The sequence below is a fragment of the Ictidomys tridecemlineatus genome, chromosome 14 (genome assembly GCF_052094955.1).
Source record: "Ictidomys tridecemlineatus isolate mIctTri1 chromosome 14, mIctTri1.hap1, whole genome shotgun sequence".
Classification (NCBI taxonomy): Eukaryota; Metazoa; Chordata; class Mammalia; order Rodentia; family Sciuridae; genus Ictidomys; species Ictidomys tridecemlineatus.
The window spans coordinates 63,333,690-63,356,190 of NC_135490.1; the positions used below are offsets into that span (position 1 = coordinate 63,333,690).

General features: G+C 42.0%; 1 protein-coding gene and 1 pseudogene across 4 annotated transcripts in view; both read left to right on the forward strand.

The window, feature by feature from the left end:
* Positions 1-22,501, forward strand: part of Plekha2 (pleckstrin homology domain containing A2) — an 83,144-nt gene that overhangs the window by 29,146 nt on the left and 31,497 nt on the right. For all 4 annotated transcript variants that reach the window (XM_078031240.1, XM_078031241.1, XM_078031238.1 and 1 more), the window contains one exon: positions 19,776-19,832. In XM_078031240.1, the coding sequence (XP_077887366.1) occupies positions 19,776-19,832 (57 nt within the window). The remainder of the gene's footprint in view (positions 1-19,775; positions 19,833-22,501) is intronic.
* On the forward strand, positions 3,892-8,651 carry LOC144370461 (small ribosomal subunit protein uS7m-like; annotated as a pseudogene).

Genomic DNA, 22,501 nt, shown 5'->3' on the forward strand with positions numbered 1-22,501 from the left:
GTTGTGCTCATTCTAAAGTTAAGGAAGGTGAGCAGAGAGGGGAAGAAGTTTGCCCATAGCTATATAATAAGAAAGTGGCAGAGCCAGGATTCTAAGCCTGAAGATGTGACTCCAGTGCCATTGCCATGATTGCTAATAATTAGACAGTCATTTGGAGTCCTCAGAAGAAAAAAAGCCTTCAATGGTAGTCTCTGATTAAGAAAGAGAAGCTGGAGGATCTCAGACCTCGAGGGCAGAGAGCTTGTCACATTTAGCTTTTGATGCAGAGCATCCAGCTTTGATAAATGTATTCTCAATAAATGAACGAATGAGCAAACTAAAGAGGGCCGGGGAAATAGACTGTCAGAAGGCAGGTCCTTAGGAAGTATGGCATGGTATTACTGCCCTCCTGGGATTAAAGACAGGGCCCAACTAGATGGAAGTTGTGCAGCATGGGGCACCCTGGGGTTGTGGGGAGAGGTATTGAGAACTATGTTTGGTCTTTGAACATCTTTTATAGGGAAAAGGAGAACCTGATGTGGTTGGTATCTTCATCATTGGACAGGCATTAATAAGCAGAGATTCTCTGAACCCAGGTCTCCAATCTTTACCTGGTAGTTGGTGTTCACTCCGTCTGTCTCTACAGCTGTTGACTGCATTGCTGTTAATTACTAACTGCAGTTTCCTTACTGAGTGGTTATCATATACCAGTCATTGTGTGAAATGCTTTGTATGTGTTATCTCATGAAATCCTCTTGATAATCTCAGGCCCTTGGGATTGTTATCCCTCCTTGTTCACAGTCACATAGGTGGTTAAGTGCAGAGCCAGGGTTGGAGCCACATTTGTCACTTTCTTCCTTTTTATGATATTGGTGCTCAGTCCTGTAGATGATGTGGAAGGTGAATTCAAGGAGATCTTTGCCACTGGGAAGCTTCAGGTTTAGTCAGGGAGATGAGAACAGAACACACAAAGCTATATATCTCTAATAATTGTAATGCATCATTGTAACAAGAGAGGGTATCATCTGTTGCTGATGCCAGTACCCACATGCCAACATTTTATTTCTATCAAGAGATAAGGTCTTGGGCTGGGGTTGTGGCTCAGTGGCAGAGCACTTGCCTAGCACATATGAGGTCCTGGGTTTGATCCTTAGCACCACGTAAAAATAAATAAACAAAGATATTGTGTCCATGTATAACTAGAAAAACATTTAAAAGAAAAAAAAGATACGGTCTTGGGCTGGGATTGTAGCTCAGTGGTTGAGCACTTGTCTTGCATGCATGAGGTACTGGGTTCGATCCTCAGCGTCACATTGAATGAATGAATGAATGATTAAATAAATAAAACAAAGATATTATGTCCATCTACAACTAAAAAAAAATGTTTTGTTTTCTTTTGTTTTTAAAAAGAGATAAGGTCTTGCTGGGTTACCCGGGCTGGCCTTGAACTTCTGGGTTCCAGTGGTCTCCTGCCTCGGGAGTAGCTGTGATGTAGGTGGCATCAAGATGTCAATGTTTGATTCAGGAGCAAGAAATTTTCTTTTCTTTTAGGATTTTTCTTTTGCTGCTGCCTGTGGGAGGAAGATGTAGGGCCTGAAGGTGGAGCCTCATGTGGAAATTTCTCAGGCTTGAGAGACAAGAGATCCAGGCTGTAGCCTTGGCTCCTCCACTCAGTTGATCTGTGTCTTAGGAAGTCATTTCTCTTCCAGACTATACCCAGTCTAGACAATCCTTAATATGACTTTTAACCCTTCATTTCCTGCAGGCCTGAGAGTCAGAGATCCTGGAGCTTAACAACATTACCTAGCACATATTTACTAAACTTGTCTAATGTGTCAGACACCAGTCTAGATGCTGGGGCCACAGCAGTGTGCAAGACAGTCTCTGGCTTCATGGAGCTTACATTGCAGGTGGGGAGGTAGACGATGAAGCACAACTGGGGTAGGGAGAATTGTGGGTTACCCCTTCAAGGAGGAGGTGACACACTGGGGCCAGATCTTGAAGGATGGGTGAGATTAGAGTGATGATTACTTTATATTGTTCACATTTGTAGAGCATTTTGCAGGTTTTGAAATGTTTTCCCGTACAGGGTCTCGTTTGATTGCTGTCCCCACTGTGTCCTAAGCACAGAGGAGGAGGGAGAGGAGGGAAACAACAGTTGTTACGGGGGCAGAGGAGGGCACCTGGGTTTCCCTGGTTAGAGGGGTGCTTACGGTTGAGTTCCCCAGAAGAAGCCCGTGTTCTGAGGTGTCTTAGTCAGCTTTTCTTGCTGCTATGACTCAAGGACCCGACCAGTACAACTGTAGAAGAGGAAGAGATTCTATGTGAGCTCACGGTTTCAGAGGTCTCAATCTGTAGACAGCCGGTTCCATGGTCCTCAGGGCTCCAGATGAGACAGGAACAACCTGGTGGAAGAGCGTGGCAGATGGAAGCACCTTGTGTGGTGATCAGGAAGCAGAGAGAAACTCCATTCTTCAGATACAAAATATATACCCCAAGGCCTCAATTCCCACATCCTCCAGCCACACCCTTCCACCTCAATTCCCACTCAGTTAATCTGATCAGGGATGTGTACACTGATTAGGTTAAGGTTATAACCCCATCATTTTTCCTCCAACCTTCTTACATTGCCTCACACTGAGCTTTTGGGGGACACCATATCGAAACCATAACATGAGGAATCAGGCACCCAGACAATGCTTTGTGGTCAAGTTTTTTCCATGAAGAAAACATTCCCGTGAGGATTGTTAGGAGAGTGGGGGAAACAGGATAGAAAAGGGAGGAAATCAGACAAGGGCATGAGCTCAGATGGAAGTCTTGTGGCTGATGATAGTTCTGGGGAGAGCTAAGCTTCAGAGTTTTACCTAGAGAGTTGGGCTTTGATGTGCCCAAGCTGGACAGTCACTAACCGCAGCTCTCCATGTGTGGGCACATGGCTTCCAGCAGGCTCTGAAGCTGAGCTGAGAGAATTTGGGATATTAGCAATAGTACCTGTTAGTGGGGCATGCAGTGGGGGAATATTAGGGATCAGAACACAGTAGCCAGGATATTGGATAGCCAGGTGTGGGGTGCATACCTATAACGCCAGTGACTTGTGAGGTTGAGGCAGGAGAATCACAAGTTTGAAGCCAGTCTGGGCAACTTAGCAAGACCATATCGCAAAAGGACTGGGGAGGTAGTTCAGTGGTAGAGTGCTTGCTTAGCACTTATGAGCCCTGGGCTAGATCCCAGTATCACAAAACAACAACAACAACAAAAACCCAACATAGCAGGGACCAAGTACAGCCTTGAATCTTAGGCAAAATTTAGAATCCATGTGGTAAATTAAGGATTTGAGGTTTTAGTTAAAAAGAACCCCTCTATATTAAGGTTTTCAATATTATTGATTGTGACCACTGATTTGGCTGAAGCAATTTAAAGTCAATATGCTAGCAGCATCAAGCACACAAAATAATCCTTTTTTGTTGAAGTAAGCATATTTAACATGAGAGCTATCCTTTTAACAAATTTCTAAGTGTGCAACACCATATTGTTGATTATAGGTGTGATCTTATACAGCAGATCTCTTTCTAACTGACTCATCTTACATGCAAACAAATCATTCTTGATTAGAAATAAACATTGGCTGTATTTTCTTTAAAAACAATTTCATGATGTTATGGCACTACCAGTTTCTTCTTTCCTTCTTTTTTTTTTTTTTTTTGGTCCTGGGGATCAAACCCAGTGCCTTGCATGTGCTAGTCAAGTGCTCTACCACTGAGCCCTAGCCTTTAGCAGTTGTATTTTAACTTAATGTTGGTCTCTATCATGATGGAAGAGATAAAATTCCTTAATTAGGGCTGCTCTACTTCATTAAAGTGACCTACAGAGTAATGAACTATGTTTTAATTGCACAGTAATGCTGGTGTTCAACCTCTGTAATGCCCATGAGGCTAAGTAATTACAAGACTAAATTATATGGCCTTGAACGAGGGGTAAACAGAGGCTGGGATGGTATTGCACTAGATTGCTGTTCTTGTCAAATGTACTTTGTAAGATGTATTTTTTTCTTTCTTTAAAAATACTTAGATGCATTTACTTTCCAAAGGGCATGTGAATTCTGGATCAACATAATATCCAAAATATTGCATCTCTCCTGGTAAATCTGGGAGCCCAATGAAAGCTCTCTGCTTGCTCTCTCTCTCTCTCTCTCTCTCTCTCTCTCTCTCTCTCTCTCTCTCTTTTTCCCAAGTGAACTGAAATCAGTTCTTTTTATTGATAGGGTCAAAGAGTTTTAGTAGTGTTGACAACAGAACCTATATTTGGCTGCATTTTAGTGGAGAGAATATGCAAGCATGGGAGGAGAGTATATTAATGTATATAGTGGACAGTATTGTCTTAAAGATTGGGCAAAAAATTGGCATATTTAAAAAATTGTGTCTTCTGTATCAGAGATCTCCTTAAGCAAAGTTTGGTTGAAATCCATCAATATTTAAAAGATTTTTGCATCATGTACTTCAGCTTGCCCAAATGCCAAGAACCAGTCAATAACGTTCTTTTAAAAATGGACAGTACGTGTACGTAGCTTAAAATTCAGCATAGGAAAGTTCGACATAGTGTCAGTTTTCTCCCTTCCTCTCCTATCTTCCAGTCAGAGTCCCCTCAGCAGGGCAGCCAGTATTGCTTTTCTATCCAGAGAGATCTTCTGCATATATAAGCATCATGATAACTTTCAGATTTTTCAGCAATAGTTTGTGCAAAATTTTTTTTCTGGGGTTTTAAAAATATTTTTAAACTTAATTTTATATTCATTTATTTTTGTTCAGTTTTTATTTTTTATATTCATGGATTTTGTGTAATTAGCAGACCAACCGTCCATGGTAACACTTTTATTGAGGGGGTCCTCGTGGCCGGCCAAGATGGCTGCCCCCCCACTGAAGGCTCTGCTAGGCTGGTCAGGATTGGCGCCGGGCTTGCTGCGTACTGTCAGTCTGCTTCTAGGGAGGAAGCTTTCCTGACCTGTTTGGGGGAGGTCCTTCTACCTCTTGGGACAGAGCCAAAATTATTACTGTACAGGCAAACCCAGGTGAGGTGGAGCCGCTATGGTGCTGAATTCAGAGATCCCCTAATTGACAAGGAACAGGACCGCAAGTCTGTGGCAGAGCTCACCAAGGAGGAGAAATAGGACCAGGAGCTCAAGAAAACTCAGCTCATCAAAGCTGCCCCAGAGACGAAAACAAGCTCTGTGTTTGCAGACCCGGTGATCAGTAAATCCACCAACATGATGATGAAAGGAGGAAACAAAGTCCTGGCCAGATCTCTCATGAACCAGACTCTGGAATCTGTGAAAAGGAAGCAGTTTGAGAAGTACCAAACGCAACCCCTACACCATCTTCCCCCAAGCACTGAAAAACTGTGAGCCTGTAATCGGGCTGGTACCCATCCTCGGGGGGGCCATTTCTACCAGGTCCCTGTGCCCCTAGCTGACCCACGTCGCCACTTCCTAGCCATGAAGTGGATGATCACTGAAGGCCGAAAGAATCAGCACCGGCGGACATTGATGCCAGAGAAGCCGTCACATGAGCTGTTGCAGGCCTTTCACAACCAAGGCCCCGTGATCAAGAGGAAGCACGATATGCACAAGATGGCTGAGGCCAACCGAGCCCTGGCCCACTACCGTTGGTGGCAGAGGGGGAGGAAAGGTTCCCATCAGAGCCCAGGGCCTCTGCCATTTAAAAACAAAAAACCTTATGAGCCACTGTTCTCTTGAGAAGCACCTGTGGGTTAAGGATATAGTTCCTTTTGAGAAGAATGGAGCAGCATGTTTGTTGCCTATCAATCCTCTTCCTTTGGGACTAGAATAGCTCTCTCTGTCCCATCTCTTTGTAAAGAGAGAACATGTCAACTTACTGATTTTCTCCAAGAAACTCAGGGCCCAGGCTTCTCTCACCTCAGAGTGGGCCTTTGGATACTATGAAAGGAAGAAATTTTTGTATCAGAAATGATTATTAGAAAATATTTAATCTGAACTAGTGTAACACATTATGTAAGAACTACCATTCATTCAAACTGGCTGGAGGATTAAAAAAAAAACAACACTTTATTGAAAAAGTTCATTAGAGTGGCTGATATGTAGTCAGGCACAGTGGCACACACCTGTACTCTCAGCTACTCAGGAGGCTGAGACAGAAGGATTATAAGTTCCAGACCAGCCTGGGAAATTTAGAGAGATCCTGACTCAAAATAAAAAGAGCTTGGAGGTGTAGCTCAGTAGTAAAAAAAAGAGCCCTGTCCTAGTATGTGCAAGGTCCTAGGTTTGATCTTCAGAAAAAAAAAAAAAAAAGAGGTTTGCTAATGTGCTTTTTTAATATATTTCATTAGAGTAAAAATACAGAATCCTTTGGGGTAAAAGTTCCAAAAGGGCTGAGGAGGTAACCTAGTGGTAGGATATCCCTGGGTTCAATCCCTAGTACCATACGAAAAAAAAAAAGTAACAGATCTAAAGTTTTACAAAATGAAAGTTCTTTCTAAGGATTAAATTATTATTAAACTAAAGTTTTTAGAATTTAAAATTGTGTGGCCTTTTTTGAGAACTAACATAAAATGCTGTATATGGAATTTCATTTTGTCTAGTAACACTTTAATTTAAAAAATTAAGCAAGTCTTGCTTTTATAACAGCATGTTCTTTATCTAAATTTTAAAAAATTAAGGGCTGGGATGTAGCTCAGTGGTAAAATGTGTGCTTAGTGTGCATAAGTCCCTAGGTTTCAATTCCTAGCACCAATAAATAAATGAATAAACAAACAAATAGATAGCTAAGAAGATCTTTGGAGCAATTGTGTCAATAGCACTACTTGATATTCAAATCCAAGCAACCAAAGAGATACTTGCTAGAGATCTACTAAGTTTTACTAATGCAAAACCATGATGAAATTGTTCTAAGTTTTCTTAAAATTTGTCTTTGGTGATGTTATTGCATTTGCTTTAGACCTTAACTTTCAATATTTTTTTAATATATCTATTTTGTACATCTCTATGTATTTAATTTTATACAAAAGAATGCCATTTTTCTTATTAAAATTGTGTCTCTAAGACGAAGCAGGCTGTTATATATTTGGGAGAGGGGCTGCAAGTTAGATTTTGCTTTGGAGTCCATTTCTACTGATTGTGTCAGCTAAGCACGGGACAATATGATGAATACATTCATTAAGGAAACATGCACTTTTTGAACCTCCTGTCCTCATCTGTAATATATAATAATGATATCAATGATGTCTACCTGCAACATAGTTGCTATGAAGGTTAAATAAAATAAGGTATGTGAAAGTACTTTGATAAATTCTCAAGTGCTACAGAGATGTCATTTGTTAAGAAAGTTTGTTCTGGCAGTGATATCAAGATGGATAGGGAGGTAGGGAGAGCCGAGGCTGGAGGTGACAGCTCAGAATTGATCAAGAGCTTCCTCTATATCTGGGGAGGTAAGTGGTAGGAACTGAGAGGAGGGGGCAGGTTTAAAGGCCACAAGAAGGAAGAAAATGGTGGGCTTGTTGACCAACTAAGGGGTGAAGTAGAATCACTGCATAGCTGACCAACATGGTATGTGTGATGTATGTGTTATACGTGTATCTTCCTAATGTCCTCTATAGTTATATTTATAAACCAAAAACTTTAATGAAGTTAATTTATTTTTCAATTTTAAATATATTTATTTTTTGGTACCATCGGTTGAACCCAGGGCACTTAAATCCTGAGCCATATCCCCAGCCCTGTTTGTTTTTTATTTTGAGATGGGGTCTTGCCAAGTTGCTTAGGGCCTTACTAAGTTGCTAAGGTTGGTTTTGAACTCAAAATCCATCTGCTACAGCCTCCAGAGCTGCTAGGATTACAGGAATGCACCACCATGCCCAGCTAATGAGGTTAATTTTATATATATATATTTTAGAAATAATAGTTCATATCTGTTTCCTAATAGGTATAGTTTCTAAAGTGTGCATGCCTGTGCCATTTTTGAAATCCAAACAGATAAAGCAATACTTAATACTATACATTCCCACTTAATGTATATTTAATTAAAATTTATAAGCAAGAAATTACAGATAAGTGGTGATGATGATACTTAGGAAGACTAAGTTGTTTACTTGAGAAAGAACAGTAAAGATCTTATTAGTGAAAACACTGTATCTATACAACTTTAAGGAAAAAAGTGTAAAGCCAAGACTTTGTGGTAACAGCCCAAATGTGAAAATTGATGTTTTCTGAAAATTTCTGACAATTTTCATAATGAATGTTACTGCCTGTGATGTTGAGTGGGTGCCTATCAGTCTGATTCTTGTTTTTCTTATCTGTTAAATATACTATTATCTATCTGAAAGAATGTTTTTGAGAATCCTGTAAGGTAACAACTATGTTTTTTAGATTCTGGAAAAATAGGAGGTACTCAATATTATTCATTGACTTTGAACAACAAATAATATACTAATTGTTTTGTAAATGAATGGTGAATTTTTTTTACCTTATTTCACTTAATTTCTTCAGGCTAATAAAATTAATTGGTTTAGGATGGTATGTTGGCTAATTATAAAAAGATTAGCTGTCTTTATTAAGTGACCATGGAAGAAAAAACTTCAAATTAACTTTTCCTGTGTTGCGCGTTTTGCTAATACTTAATTCAAAATAATAAACAAAACATGAAAATAACCTTATGTCACAATAAAGTAATGATGTTTTTCCAATTCAGTTTTTAACAGTGTGTGTATATCATAGTAATTTTCTATTTGTTTATAGGTTTGTTAGGAATAAGTTACATATCTAGTTATATTTCTTTAAATATAGTGAGGTATAAGTACTTAAGATTAAAAAAAAAAAGTTTAGTACCTGGTTGGCTGGGGAGAGGATGTGGGGCCACTGACAGATGGGGAAGTTGGCAGGGTAACCGATAAGAGGGCGGAGGGGAAATGATCTGTGAGTTTGAAGCAGATGTGTAGGAAGCTGGTTAAAGTAAGGAGTGAAGGAGTTGGTGTATTAAGTTTAAGGCTTTAGAATCATCCAGGTGGCCAACAGTGAGAGTCTCAGGACCTGCATGTGACTAGAGGGTATCTGGAGCCCAGGCCTTTGAGCAGTTCTCTAAATCTCTATCGCCAGGGTTGGAAGAGGGCAGTAAAGGGAACAGGGAACTCAGGCTGTGGCGGCCAACAGGTTTACACATCATGAAGCTCGCCCTGTCTCAGGCGAGTGCTGGCCTATCAACAAGAGACAGATGTCCTGGGAGCATTAAACTAACATAGCAGTTTGTGATATAGAATTGGTTTCTCAGGAAGGGAAAGATTACATATATATATTTTATCTGGAGACTGGGGAGAGTAGCTACGGGCGTTTCATATTGCCTGAAGTTCGAATCAGGGAGTGGACTAAGGGGTGGAGGGAGGAGATGTGTTGGACTCCATAGCAGCAGGTGCAGCCACTGCCCAGGGCACCTGACTCCTGGGAATAGCATGGTTATTTTCCACTTGGTTATTCTCTTATGCCAGGGGGAGGGGCTATGAAATGTAAGGCAGAGTTGGCCGTGCTCCTCCTTTGCAATTCTATTACGCTGGTCTCTCTCTCTTTTTTTTTTCCTTTTTTTTTTTTTTAAGTTGGAGATCAGTACATTTAATATGGTGCTGAGGATTGAATCCAGTGTCTCAGAAGTGTGAGGCAAGTGCGTCACCACTGATCTACAACCCCAGCCCTACCCTAGTCTCTTTAGGCAAGCTCTTTTCTGTGAGTCGGGATGGTCTTGGTTTTGGTGGTTTGAGCAGTGGTTTCAGCTCATGGGCAGCCATGTTGGAGCATGGGATTGACATGGGCATTTCTCTACTTTTGGACCACCAGCTGAGTTCCTTGCTGTCAGCTAGCCATTCCAGGGGGATGTAAGAGAAGGTAAGGAGTTGAGGAGGCTCCACCATCTTTCTTCCTTCCCCCTTTCTGTTCTCCTAATCACTGGTCTTTTGGAGGTTGGCACCCAAGAGCCAGTTGGACTAGTTCATGCCCCGCCCAGCTTGGGCAACTGTAGAGGGCCTCATTTGGTGTAACCCTGCTGGTCTTGCTCTTGTATTCGTCTTTCATTGATAATCAACTCTTAGATAATGCCTCATGGGAGGTGGCATGGCATCAAGGAAAGTGCCATAAATGATTTGGGAATCCAGAAGGGTTTGATTTTTGAGTGCTGGCTAGACTACTTGCTGCCTGTGGGACCTTGGGCAAGCTGCTTCACCTGCTGGATTCTTAGTTTCTTCATCTGTAAAATGGGATTGTTGGGATTCAGCAACCATATGTGAAAGTATGTAGCAGCATGCATGACACAGAATAGTCCCTTTTCTTTTTTTTCTCCTAGTACTGTGGATTGAACTCAGGAGTGCTCTACCACTGAGCTGTATCATTAGCCTTTTCTTTAGTTATTTTTTTGAGACGGGTTCTCACTTAGTTGCCCAGTCTAGTCAAGCTCGTGGTCCTCCTGCCTCAGCCACTAACTGGGATTGTGGATGTGCACCTAGTCTCTTAAGTATATGTCACTTTCCTTCTTTCTTCCTTAAGCTGGGCTTTCCCAAAGCACCAGATCGATGTTGGAGGTTGTGAGCTCTGTCTTCATTGGGCTTCTTAAGGAGGTTCCCCCGGTTGAGCCTTAGAGGACTCACATGTTGAATGAAGAGAAAATCATTGAGACCTTTTGGGACTGACCTTCTGTGAATTTATGAATCTGTAGTTGGGTCTTCTGATCATTTCTTTCTTCTTTATTACTTTCACTAGTAGAGGGGAAGGGGAGAAGAAATCACATGGGTAAACTTTTCTGCATCAACAAGAAATGTTGCTGTTTCTGCAAAAAGTCTTAATCGTGGGAGATAGGTCACATCTCTGTATGGGCACTTTATCTCCTTCCTTGGATATGGAAGAGAATTAATCATACGCTTTCCACTCATGGGGAGTGAGCTCCTTCAGGTCTGGAGTGAAAAGCTGTGCGTGGCAGTGGCTTCATAACAGGAACCTTCCCTGTGCCCCTACTTTGTTTCAGAAAATTTATAAGTCCAACGTGCAGACCACTTCTGACCTGCAGACCTCATTCAGGGTAACTGCTGGCCATACAACACATGCGCTGAGGTCTCCTTTCCCCTGCCCACCCCGCCCCACCCCACTCTTCTCTTCCTCCTGCCCTGTTACTGCTGGTGCAGCAACTGGGGTCATTCTGTGGGCTGATGGCTGGGTGTAGCCTTTTCTCTCTCCAGCTGCTGTGTCTCCAGTGCACAGTCAGCAGGACCAGCCGGCATCTGTAACAGTGTTCCTCCAACCTGGTGGCACCATGAACTCCCTTAGGAGCTCCAAAAATAAACAAGTGCCTGGGTTCCCTCCTAGGTCAGTTAAAACTGGGGGTGGAGCATGGATATTAAAAATCTCCCCATAAAAAACTGACCTGAGCAATATAGTGAGACTCCATCTCAATCTCCTCAAGTTCTATAGCACGTTAGGGTAACTGTGGTTGACAACAACTAATTTCAAATAGCTCGTAGAGAGGGTTTTGAATGTTTCCAACACAAAGAAATGATAAATGTCTGAAGTGATGGATATGCTAGTCATAGTCACCCTGGCCAGGTCATGACACACTGTATACATATATTGAATTGTTATGCTGTTCCCCCATTAAAATGCGTGATTATTATGTGTCAATTAAAAATAATTTTAAAAAAATCTCTACAGGCAATCCACATAAACTGCTTTCCATTTGCAGGAGAAAGGCTGAGAGTGTAGCTCATTAGTAGACTGTGCTGTTTAGCATGCACGAAGACCTGGATTTAATCCCTAGCACCAAAATAAGATAACAAATTAACAAAAGTGTATCCTCACCAACCTGTCCCCCCTCCATGTCTGCTCAGATGCCCTCATCTCGATGCCTGTCGTGTCCTCAACATCCATACCATCCAGGAAGGAGAAACAACTCCCAGAAAAATGCATACCACTGCAGCATCCAAGGGCTAGATGATTTCATCCTGTCCACCAGAAGTTCTTAAACTTGGGCCTTTTTAGTAACCACGGGGGAGTATTTTTAAGATGTATGTTTTCTGACCATATTCTACTTGGTTCTAGTTCAGCCGTCTATGGGCAGAGCTTGTGCCTGGACTTTTAAAAACAACCTCCCCACGAGATTTTGGTGTGCACTGAAGTTGGAGAAGAAGCTGTGTACATGAATTCAGAGTGAGGGTGGTCAGAGTAGGCTGTGGTCAGTGGAGGAGGCATCTGAGTTTGTCCTTTGCTGGAGGAGGCAGAACTGTGGCCAGAGGAGGCAGCTTGCGTGGGTCTGACACCCTGTCCTTCCCTGAGTGCTGATTCCTGGTTTCTGTCCTGATATCTGGTGGCCCAGGCCCTCAGCTCAGCCATGTTGGCTCATCCTTCCTTGCTCAGTGTCTCTGTCTGGATTTGTCTGTGTGCCACCCTGGCAGGGAGCTGTCACCAGTAGTCTTCTAGGTCTACTAATTGGAGTAGACACTGAGCATCACTTTGGATCAAACTTCAGGAATCCTGATGCTGTTTTCTCCTGTGTCATCTGTTTCCCTCTGGGTGGGGAAGACAGTGGAGGAGAAGCATCTTTTTCAGACTTTTGTCATATTTTCCTGGCTCCTTGTGACGGGGAGAGAGAGAGGGTATACTGGAGTAGAATGTGTGTGGAAAGGGTGTGGACACTTTCACCCCTGGGTAACCGAGCCTGGAGGGCTGCTGCTATATCTTGCTGGACAGAGAGAGGCAGGGGAGGAGGGTGGAGCATCCCTTTGAGTGTGGGTGGAGGGGGTGAAGTAGTTGAAATCTGAACAGCCCTTATCTGTCATTACATGTGGGTTAGAGTCCAAATGGTTCCCCCAATCCTGCTTCATCACTCATAGTTCAAGATAGGGCTCTGGAGGCCTTTGGGCTGTGGTTGGGGTGAGGAGAGTGAGTTATGCAAGAGTAACCCTGAGCCTTGGCACTTGCATCATGTAATTAGCCTTGCAGAGGGGGATAGGAGCTGCCATGTGCTGGGCTCTCTCTATGTATTTTCATAGTAATTCTCTCAACCACCCTATGACACAGGGCTTATTATCTCCATTTTATAGGAAAAGAAACTTGCCTCCAGTCATGGAGTGTTAATTTCACAGCTAGAAGTCCCAACAGCTCAAGCTTTTTAAATTACACCATGCTGCTTCTAGGGCATTGGTGTGGAAGTGAGGAGACTTAAACTTTAGGTCAAGCTCAGCCACCAATTTTGTGACCTTGGACAAATCCCCCCACTCACAAGTCACTCTCTTGGACTGTACAACAGTGTGGGGGTAGATGTGCAGGCTCAGGCAGAGGCCTGTGTCTCTGTGTATCCCTGGAGCCTTCGGCCACAATGAAGCGATACAGACATGGGTCTGCTTCTGGCAGTCAAATTCTGGACGAACTCTGTCTTTGCTTGGAGTGGCTCATGGTCCCTCCTAGGGCCGTGTCAGTCACTCCTTACTTTTGGGGAGCTGGTGACTGCTTTTTTGGACTCTGTTCTGGGTATGACAAGACCTGTCTTTCTCTTTCTCACTCTCTTTTTTTGTGGTACTAGGGATCTAACCCAGCCACATCCCCAGACCTTTTTATTTTTTTATTTTGAGACAGGGTCTCTCTAAGTTGGTGAGGCCAGCCTTGATCTTGCGATCCTCATGTTGCAGCCTCCCCTGTCACTAGGATTCCAGAAGTGTCTGGCTCCCAGTGTCTTTCAGTTTCCACATATGAAGGGAAACATTAACTAGTTGTCTTTCTGAGCCTGGCTTATTTCATTTAACATGATGACCTCCAGTTTCATTCATTTTCCTGCAGATGACATGATTTCATTTTACTGTGTGGCCGAATAATACTCCATTGTGTATATATACTACATTTTCTTCATACACTGGCTTGTCGATAGGCATGGAGACTGATTTCATAACTTGGCTGTTGTGAATAGTGCTACAGTAAACATGGATATGCAGGTCTCTCTTTTATATGTTTATTTCATTTTCTTTGAGGATATACCCAGGAGTAGTATAGCTGGATCATATGGTAGTTCTAATTTCAGTCTTTGAGGAACCTCCCTTCTGTTTTCCGTAAGCGGCTGTACTAATTTACATTTCTGCCAGCAGTGTCTAAGGGTTCCTTTTAATTCACATCCTTGCCGTGTTTATTTTCTTTTTTATAATAGCCATTCTGACCGGGGCGAGATGGACTCTCAGTTAAGCTTTGATTCATATTTCCATGATGGCTAAAGATTTTGAACATTTTCCAAATATTTATTGGGCATTTGTACTTTTTTGGGGGGGGGTGGGGGTAGTACTGGCATTTGTACTTTCCAGATCTAATTCAGATATTTTACTCATTTATTGGTTGGATTTTTTTTAAATTTGTACCAGGGCTTGAACCCAGAGGCACTTTACCAATGAGCCACACCCCAGCCCTTTATATTTTTTTACTTTTGAGACAAGGTCTTGCTAAATTGTTTGGGGCCTTGATAAGTTGCTGAGGCTGACCTTGATTTATGATCCTCCTACCTCAGCCTCCTGAGTTGAAGGGATTATAGCTATGGCCACCTGTTGTTAAGTTTTTAGAGTTCCTTATACATTCTAGATGTTAATCCTCTGTTAGATGAATAGCTGGTAAAGATTTCCTCCCCTTCTGTAGGTTGACTCTTCATTCTGTTGATGGTTTCCTTTGCTGTGCAGAAGCTTTTTAGTTTGATCTAATCCCCTTTGTCAATTCTTGATTTTATTTCCTGAGCTATTGAAGTCCTGTTCAGGAAATTATTGCCTGTGCCAATATCTTGAAGTGCTTCTTCTGTGTTTTCCTCTAGTAGTTTCAAAGTCTCAGGTCTTAGATTAAGATCTTTGATCCATTTTGAATTGTTACTTGTGTGGGGTGAGAGATAGGGGCCTATTTTCAATCTTCTACACGTGGACATACAGTTCCTCAGCACCATTTGTTGTTTGTCTTTTCTCCAGTATATGTTTTTTGGCACTTTTGTCACGAATCACTTGGTTGTAGGTGTATGAGTTTATTTCTGGGTCCTCTGTTCTATTCTATTGGTCTCCGTGTCTGGTTTTAGGTTAATACCATGTTGTATTTGTTACTATGGCTCTCTAGTGGATTTTGAAATCAAGTACTAAGCATTGTACTTTTACTTAGGACAACCTTGGCTATTTGGGGTCTTTTGTGCTTTCATCAAATTTTAACAATTTTTTTCCTAGTTCTGTAAAAAATGTCATTGGTATTTTGCTGAGGATTACACTGAATCTGTAGATTGCTTTTGGTAGTATGGCCCTTTTTTTAAAAAATATTTTTTAGTTGTAGTTGGACACAATAACTTTATTTTATGTATTTATTTTTATGTGGTGCTGAGGATCAAACCCAGTGCCTCCCATGTGCTAGGCGAGCGCTCTACCACTGAGCCCCAGCCCCAGCCCCAGCCCCAGTATGGCTCTTTTAACAATATTGATTCTTCCAATTCATGAACATGGGAGGTTTTTCCCATTTTCTTGTGTCTTCTAAAATTTCTTTTCCCAGTGCTTTATAATTTTCATTGTAGAGGTCTTTCACCTCCTTGATTAGGCTTATTCCTTGGTATTTTATTTTTTGAGACTATTGTGAACAAGATTGTTTTCCTGATGTCTTAGTGACTTCATTATCAGTTTATAGTTTATACTGATTTTTATATGTTGATATTTGTATCCTCTTACTTGCCTGAATTTGTTGATTAGTTCTAAGAGTCTTTGGTAGAATATTTGTTTTCTAGGCATAGAATAAGATTATCTGTAAACAGGATTAATTTGACTTCCTCATTTTCTTTTATTATTCCTTTTTATTTCTTTCTCTTATCTGATTGCACTGGTTAAAATTTCAAGTATTGCTGAGTGTGGTGGCACATTGCTATAATCCCAGTGACTGGGGTGGCTGAGGATTGCAAGTTCAAAGCCAGCCTCAGCAACTAAGTGAGGCACGTAGCAACTCAGTGAGACCCTGTCTCTTAATAAAATATTTAAAAGGGCTGGGGATTTTGGCTCGGTGGTTAAGCACTTGTGGGTTCAATCCTCAGTACAAAAATAAAAAAAATTCAAGTATTATATTGAATAAGAGGGTGAGAGTGGACACCCTTGACTTGTTTCAGATTTTAGAAGAAATGCTTTCAGTTTTTCTGCATCCAGTACAATGTTGGCTATGGATTTGTCATGTATAGCCTTTATTATGTTGAGGTATGATCCTTCTATACCTAGTTGTATTAGTCAGTGTTCTCTAGAGGAACGGGTTCTCTAGAGGAACAGAATCAACAGGAAGTATGATTATAAAAAGGGGATTTATTAGATTGGCTTTCATGACCAGAAGCTGGATAATCCACAGTGGCTGTCTACAGGCTGGAGAGCTGGAGGAAACAATAGCTGTGCAGTCCAAGATGCTGAAGCCTCAGAACAAGAGGAATCAGTGGTGCTACCCTAGTCCAAGACAAAAGGCTTCTGGAAACTCCCTGGAGAATCACTGGCAGAGTCTGCTTTGGAAGGAAGAAGAAGCAAAAGTCTGATATCTTCAGGCAATGGCAGCAGCAATCAAGAACCCATTCAAAAAGAATTGAGCTTGTGTTTGCTGCTGCTTCTTTGTTCTTCCAACTTTTATTCCATCCAAGTCACCATCTTATTGGACCTGTGCTGCCTACAGAGGGAGGGTCTGTCTCTGCTTCAGTTTGCTATCCCATGTGCCAATCGTTCCTAGACACACCCTCATTGACACACCCAGAAGCCTCCTAATCATCAGTATGTCTTCATCCAATCAAGTTGACAATTCAGATTAACCATTACACTAATTTATTCAGAGCTTTTATCATGAAATACTTTTTATCACCAACTCAAATCATAGTGTATGATTTTTAAAATTTGTTGTTAAATTCTGTTTGCAAATATTTTATTGAGGTTTTTTGCATCTGTTCATCAAGAATATTGTTCCATAGGCTTGTCTTTTTTTTTCCATTAACAATTTTTTTTAGAGAGAGAGAGAGGAGAGAGAGAGAGAGAATTTTAATATTTATTTTTTAGTTTTCGGCGGACATAACATCTTTGTATGTGGTACTGAGGCCGCACGCATGGCAGGCGAGCGCGCTACCACTTGAGCCACATCCCCAGCCCTCCATTAACAATTTTTACAATTTTATTTTTTCTACATTTTTATTGATGCATTATAGTTGTTCACACTGATGGGATTTATTGTTACATATTCATACATGTACACTGTTTCTCTTAACCCAGGTTTTCTTAAAAAAGAAAAAAGGCAGTTATTATGAAGACAGAAAAAAATATGTAAATGAAAGTGCAAATCAGATCACCCTCATTTTAAATGCTAATATGGTTACTCAAATGCAGCTCTTATTTAATTTGCAATGCTGGGGATTGAACCTAGGACCTCACATGTGCTAGGTAAGCACTCTACCATTGACTTACCCCTAGTCCCTCAAAGGCAGTTTTCAGACTTACTGCCTCATTTGCAAAAGGAGGGAGTTGGAGTACAGGGTCTTTTTTAGGTCTTTTACTAGGATTTGGGGGTTCTTTTTTTTTTGGTACCAGGATTGAACACAAGGCCACTTAACCACTGAGCCACATCTCCAGCCCTTTTTTTAAATAATATTTTATTTAGAGACAGAGTCTTGCTGAGTTGCTTAGGGCCTTGCTGTTTCTGAGGCTGGCTTTGAACTCTCAGATCCTCCTGCCTCAGCTCCCAAGCTGCTGAAATTACATGTGCCACCACAACTGGCTAGGACTCTGGGATTCTTTTTTATTTTTTTATTTTTAGTTGTAGATGGGCATAATACCTTCATTTTATTATTTATGTGGTGCTGAGGATTGAACCCAGTGCTCCACACATGCGAGGCAAGCGCTCTACCTCTGAGCCACAATCCCAGCACAGGATTCTGGGATTCTCAGAATACTTTTGTTGTTGCTATCCCTATCTATTTTATTGTGATAGGAAATTTTATACATTGAATTTGCTTCAAAGATGTATGTTAAGTTAGATAATTGGGGCTAGAAGGACTCTTCATTGTCATCTTAGGTATTTAGTAAAGCTGTCTCCTGGAACGATAGGTCATTTTGCTGTTAATCCTTAGGTAAATTTAATAAATTTCCTTGATCTGAGATTTATCTTCTTTTATTGCTTTGAGATAACCCCAGGTATTAGGGACTTCAAAAGTGCTTCTTTGAGACCAGTGGTAACAGTTTTCAAGGTCATTGGGAGCTCTAGATTCTCAGGTTCATGGGGGAGTGGGTCTTCCAAGATAACATGTTAGAAACTCCACAGCTATGATATCTTGGTCAATGCCTTGGTATTAACCTGTAATCCCAGTGTTTATATTGCTTCATCCCTGACACTGGAGTAACTGGAAAGCCAATAAGGTTATGCCAAGGTGGAATGTATTGCCAGACATGGTGCCTGTGAGCTTCTTTCTGTTTTAATAGTATATGTAATTATTGTTTTTTGGTGTTCCAGAGATCATTTCATTTGCTACTCATAGCAGTCCTGTGAAGGAGGCTAATTTCTATATTGTGTGAGTTTGTAAGTTCTGTATGTATTATGGTAAGATTTTTAAATACCCAAAACAGGACAAAGTCAATGAAGTCAGATCAGTTAGGGTTGAAAAAACCATACTAGCTAACATTTGTTAAGAGTATTCTATGTAACAGGGACAATTCCAAGCACTCTTTTTTTAAAAAATATTTATTTTTTAGTTGTAGTTGGACACAATATTTTAATGTGCTGAGGATGGAACCCAGGGCCTCGCACGTGCTAGGCAAGCCCTAGGCAAGCTCTGTACCACTGAGCCACAACCCCAGCCCCAAGCACTCTTAAATATTATTTATTAATTTACCCTTACAACTGTCTTTTAACATAAGTATTACAGGTGAAGTATTCTTAATCTGAAAATTCAAAAATCCAAAATGTTTTGAAATATGAAACTTTTCAATGCTATTATGATGCCACAACTGGAAAATCTTACACCTGACCTCATGTGATGGGTTGGTGGTCAAAATGCAGGTGGATTAAAAACATTGTATAGCCGGGAGTGGTGGCATGCCTATAATCCCAGTGGCTTGGGAGGCAAGAGAATTGTGAGTTCAAAGTCAGCCTCAGCAACTTAATGAGGCCCTATGCAACTCAGCAAGACCCTGTCTCTAAATCAAATATAAAAAAGGGCTAGGGATATGGCTCGGTGGTTAAGTACCCCTGGGTTCAATCCCCAGTAACGCCCCCCCCAAAAAAGTATAAAATTACCTTCAGACTATGTGTATAATGTATATGTGAAACATAAATGAAATTTCCTGTTTAGATTCGGGTCCATCCCCAGGATTTCTCATTGTATGTGCAAATATTTCAGAACCTGAGAAAAATCTGAAATTCCAATGTTTCTTGTCCCAGGCATTTTAGATCACTTGTATTATAGTCATTATTTTTACATAAGGGAAAACTGAGGCTCAGTGGCTAAAGAACTTTAGAGTCAAATGGTAGAGCAGACTTTTAACCATTGCCTTGGAATAGCTCACTATAATAAGTGAGGTGAGAGTTTCCTGATGGAAAAAAATGGATAATGGAATTATTATCCAGGAATTAATATCCTTGTTTTATAGGCAAGGAAAGGGAACTGAAGAAATGTTGGGAGAGTTGCCCAAGGTTTGGAGGCCAGAAAGTGACAAACTGAAATGGCTTCTTGATGTTGTCTTTTGGTGCTGGGTTCGCTGCCTCACATGGCTCCTTCTGAAAATGAACAACATGTGTCTTTCAGAACCTGGCAGTTGGCGCAGGGGCTGTTGGATCTTTGCAGCTGACGTACATCTCGAAGGTAATGTTGACCTGGAGCTCTGGGAATTTCATATTCTCTAAGGAGGTTTGGGTATCTAAATAAGAGGAAGTGTTATATATCCTTGGGGCTTTATCATCTGGGGACATTCCAGAGGCATTAAAATGTCCCCTTTGCCCTTAGATTGCCTGTGGAAGATTTGCTCCTGACGGGTGGGTGTGGTGGTGGTTCCTAAGTCCCTGGAAGGCAGGCCCACAGCCTCTTCCTCCTGGGACACATCAGTCCCAGCTTTCTATCACTGTGATAAAATCCCTAGACCATCAAATTTTGAAGAGAAAAGGTTTATTTTGTTTCACAGTTTTAGAGTTTTCAGTCCATGGTCTGTTGGCCCTGTTGCTTTGGGGTATGTGGAGAGGGGCACATCAAGATGAAAGTATATGGCAATGCAAAGGAAAAGAGTTTGGGGTCCCATGATCCCCTTCAAGGGCATGTCCTCAAATCACTTAAAGACCTCCTCATGGGCTTTACTTCCTAAAGGCCTCATCACCTCCTACTAGCTTCAAGCTATGGGTCTTCAAGGGATGTTCTAGATCCATATGGTAGTGGTCCATAATGCTCTCACCTCCTCCAAAAGGGGTGTGTGCAGGTGGTAGCTGAATTAGGGGGTATTAGTAGGATAAACTTTTTTTTTTTTTTAATTAACTGGGACAAAAAGTAACATAAACCCCTAAGTCCAGTAATTTTAAAGGGTTCTCTCAATGGGTATGTTAAAGAGTAGTAAGCAAGAAAGATCTGGGTCCTCACTAAAATCTTACCCATCACCTGGACAGTATGCCTGTGGAGGGAAGGTCAGTAATGTCAGAGAAGGCACTCCTAAGTGCCGGGAGCACACATGGCCATGTAACTGGCAGGCAGCTAACAGGCCATCCCCAAGTCCCGTAGTCCAGTTTACGTAAAGGGGCAAGAGCAGCCGTCTTCTGGGCTGAGACCTGGCTGTGGGGGCTGGTTAAGATGCCCAGTGTAACTGCTGAATTCAGCTGCTTTTAGCAGCCCCTCCCTAGGGCAGGCACCACTGCTGACCCATGATGCAGCAATGATAAAAAGGCAGGGGGCGGGGGACTTAGAGCCTCCCCAGAAAGAGGAACTCTTTGTACACCGAGAAGAGCCAGGTGGCACTCAGCCAGCTCCGAGGCTCCGGAAGTTCTGCTCTCCATACACACCCCTCACTTCAGGCTTTCTGGGGGCTGCTGCTTCCTTGACCACACTCTCCCACCCTTAGGGTCTTGAGATGGAAAGGGAAGTCCCTGAGCTGAGTGGCCACCAACTCCTTCTGGTAACATGTTAGGATGCCTTGTGGTCAGCTTCCACCTCAGTTGCTCCGGAAGGGAATCTGGAGGTGCCCCAGGCTCAGGGAGGAGCAGCCATCTTTAGCTGAAGGGGCAGGCTGACCTGGCAGATACAGCTCAGTGAAAACCCAGAAGATGCTCTGAGTGGATTAGAGGGAGGAGATAATGGCCTCAGGGGAAGGGGGAAGAGCCTTTAAAAGTATAGCTTTGCTAGCACAGCTGCGGGCAATTTGTGCTTGCCTTGTGGTTAGAAATGTGGCTGCCTCCCCATGCCAGACCTGGGCCTGCCTTCCCTCCCCTCTCTTGTCCTTCTCTTGCTGTGAGCTCATTAGGTCATTTCTCCAGAAGGAGAATTAAGAGGGGAGGGAGCAGAGAACCTTGTAAAAAATGAAAACTGAAACTCTCTTCTGTTTAAGAGGGTTTGGAAAAACTTTTTTTTTTTTTTTTTTTTTTTTTGTGAGAGTGAATTTAATCTCCTGCTGAATCATGATTTATAAATGCAGCTCGGATTCAGACGAGGGTTTTTTAGTATTCTCTTCTTTGGAGGCTGCTTCATTTAGAAAGGATGACCTGACTTTTAGCCCTTCCTGAGACAGGCAGGCCTGCTTGGGCTTTTTTGCAAACCCACAGCTGCTACTGGGTCAGGTTACAGAGAACTGAGAGCCTTTAACTCCTGCCTGACCCAATGCCAGAAAGCAGGGGTTTTCCGAGAGAAACAGCCTTGGGTGCTGGTGTCCAGTTTGGTGTTCCAGGTTGTCATTAACCCTGAGGTATTCCCTCCAAGGGTAAAACATACGCCCACAATGTCAGAGGCCTGGTTTGCCTTGTGTATATGGGGGTATTTCTGTAGGGGTCTTCTGAAGGCTAGAGTTGGGAAGATAGGGACAGGCAAGTAGTCCTTCAGGGGGCAATTCAGAGATGAAAGGGCCAGATATGATGTCATCCAGGGGACCCACAGCAGCAGAGCCAGTTTTTGGCCAAACTAGAAAACAATTGAAACTGGTCTTTGATACCACCTACTTTACCTCTTTGCTCTATGGCCCTTCTCTTCCCTTCTAACCATCTTTTCATAGCCAGACCTACTGTCCCACGCCTAGTCTGGTCCTATTTTGTCAGGGCTTGGTCTCTGTTACCTATCAGGGAGAGCTTCCTCAAGACACTGCTGATTCTTGACTTTCCTATTTCTTTATTTTTGTTTAGGTGTGGGTCATGGGTTCTTTTGAGAGTTTGATCAAAGTGTAGAGTCGTTTTTGCAGTTAAATGTATATATGTATGCACAAACCCTGACTTTACCTAAGACTGGTCCATAGACCCAGACTTAAAACCCTCTGGTTATCCATATAGGGAGTTGCCTCTTCTCTTGCT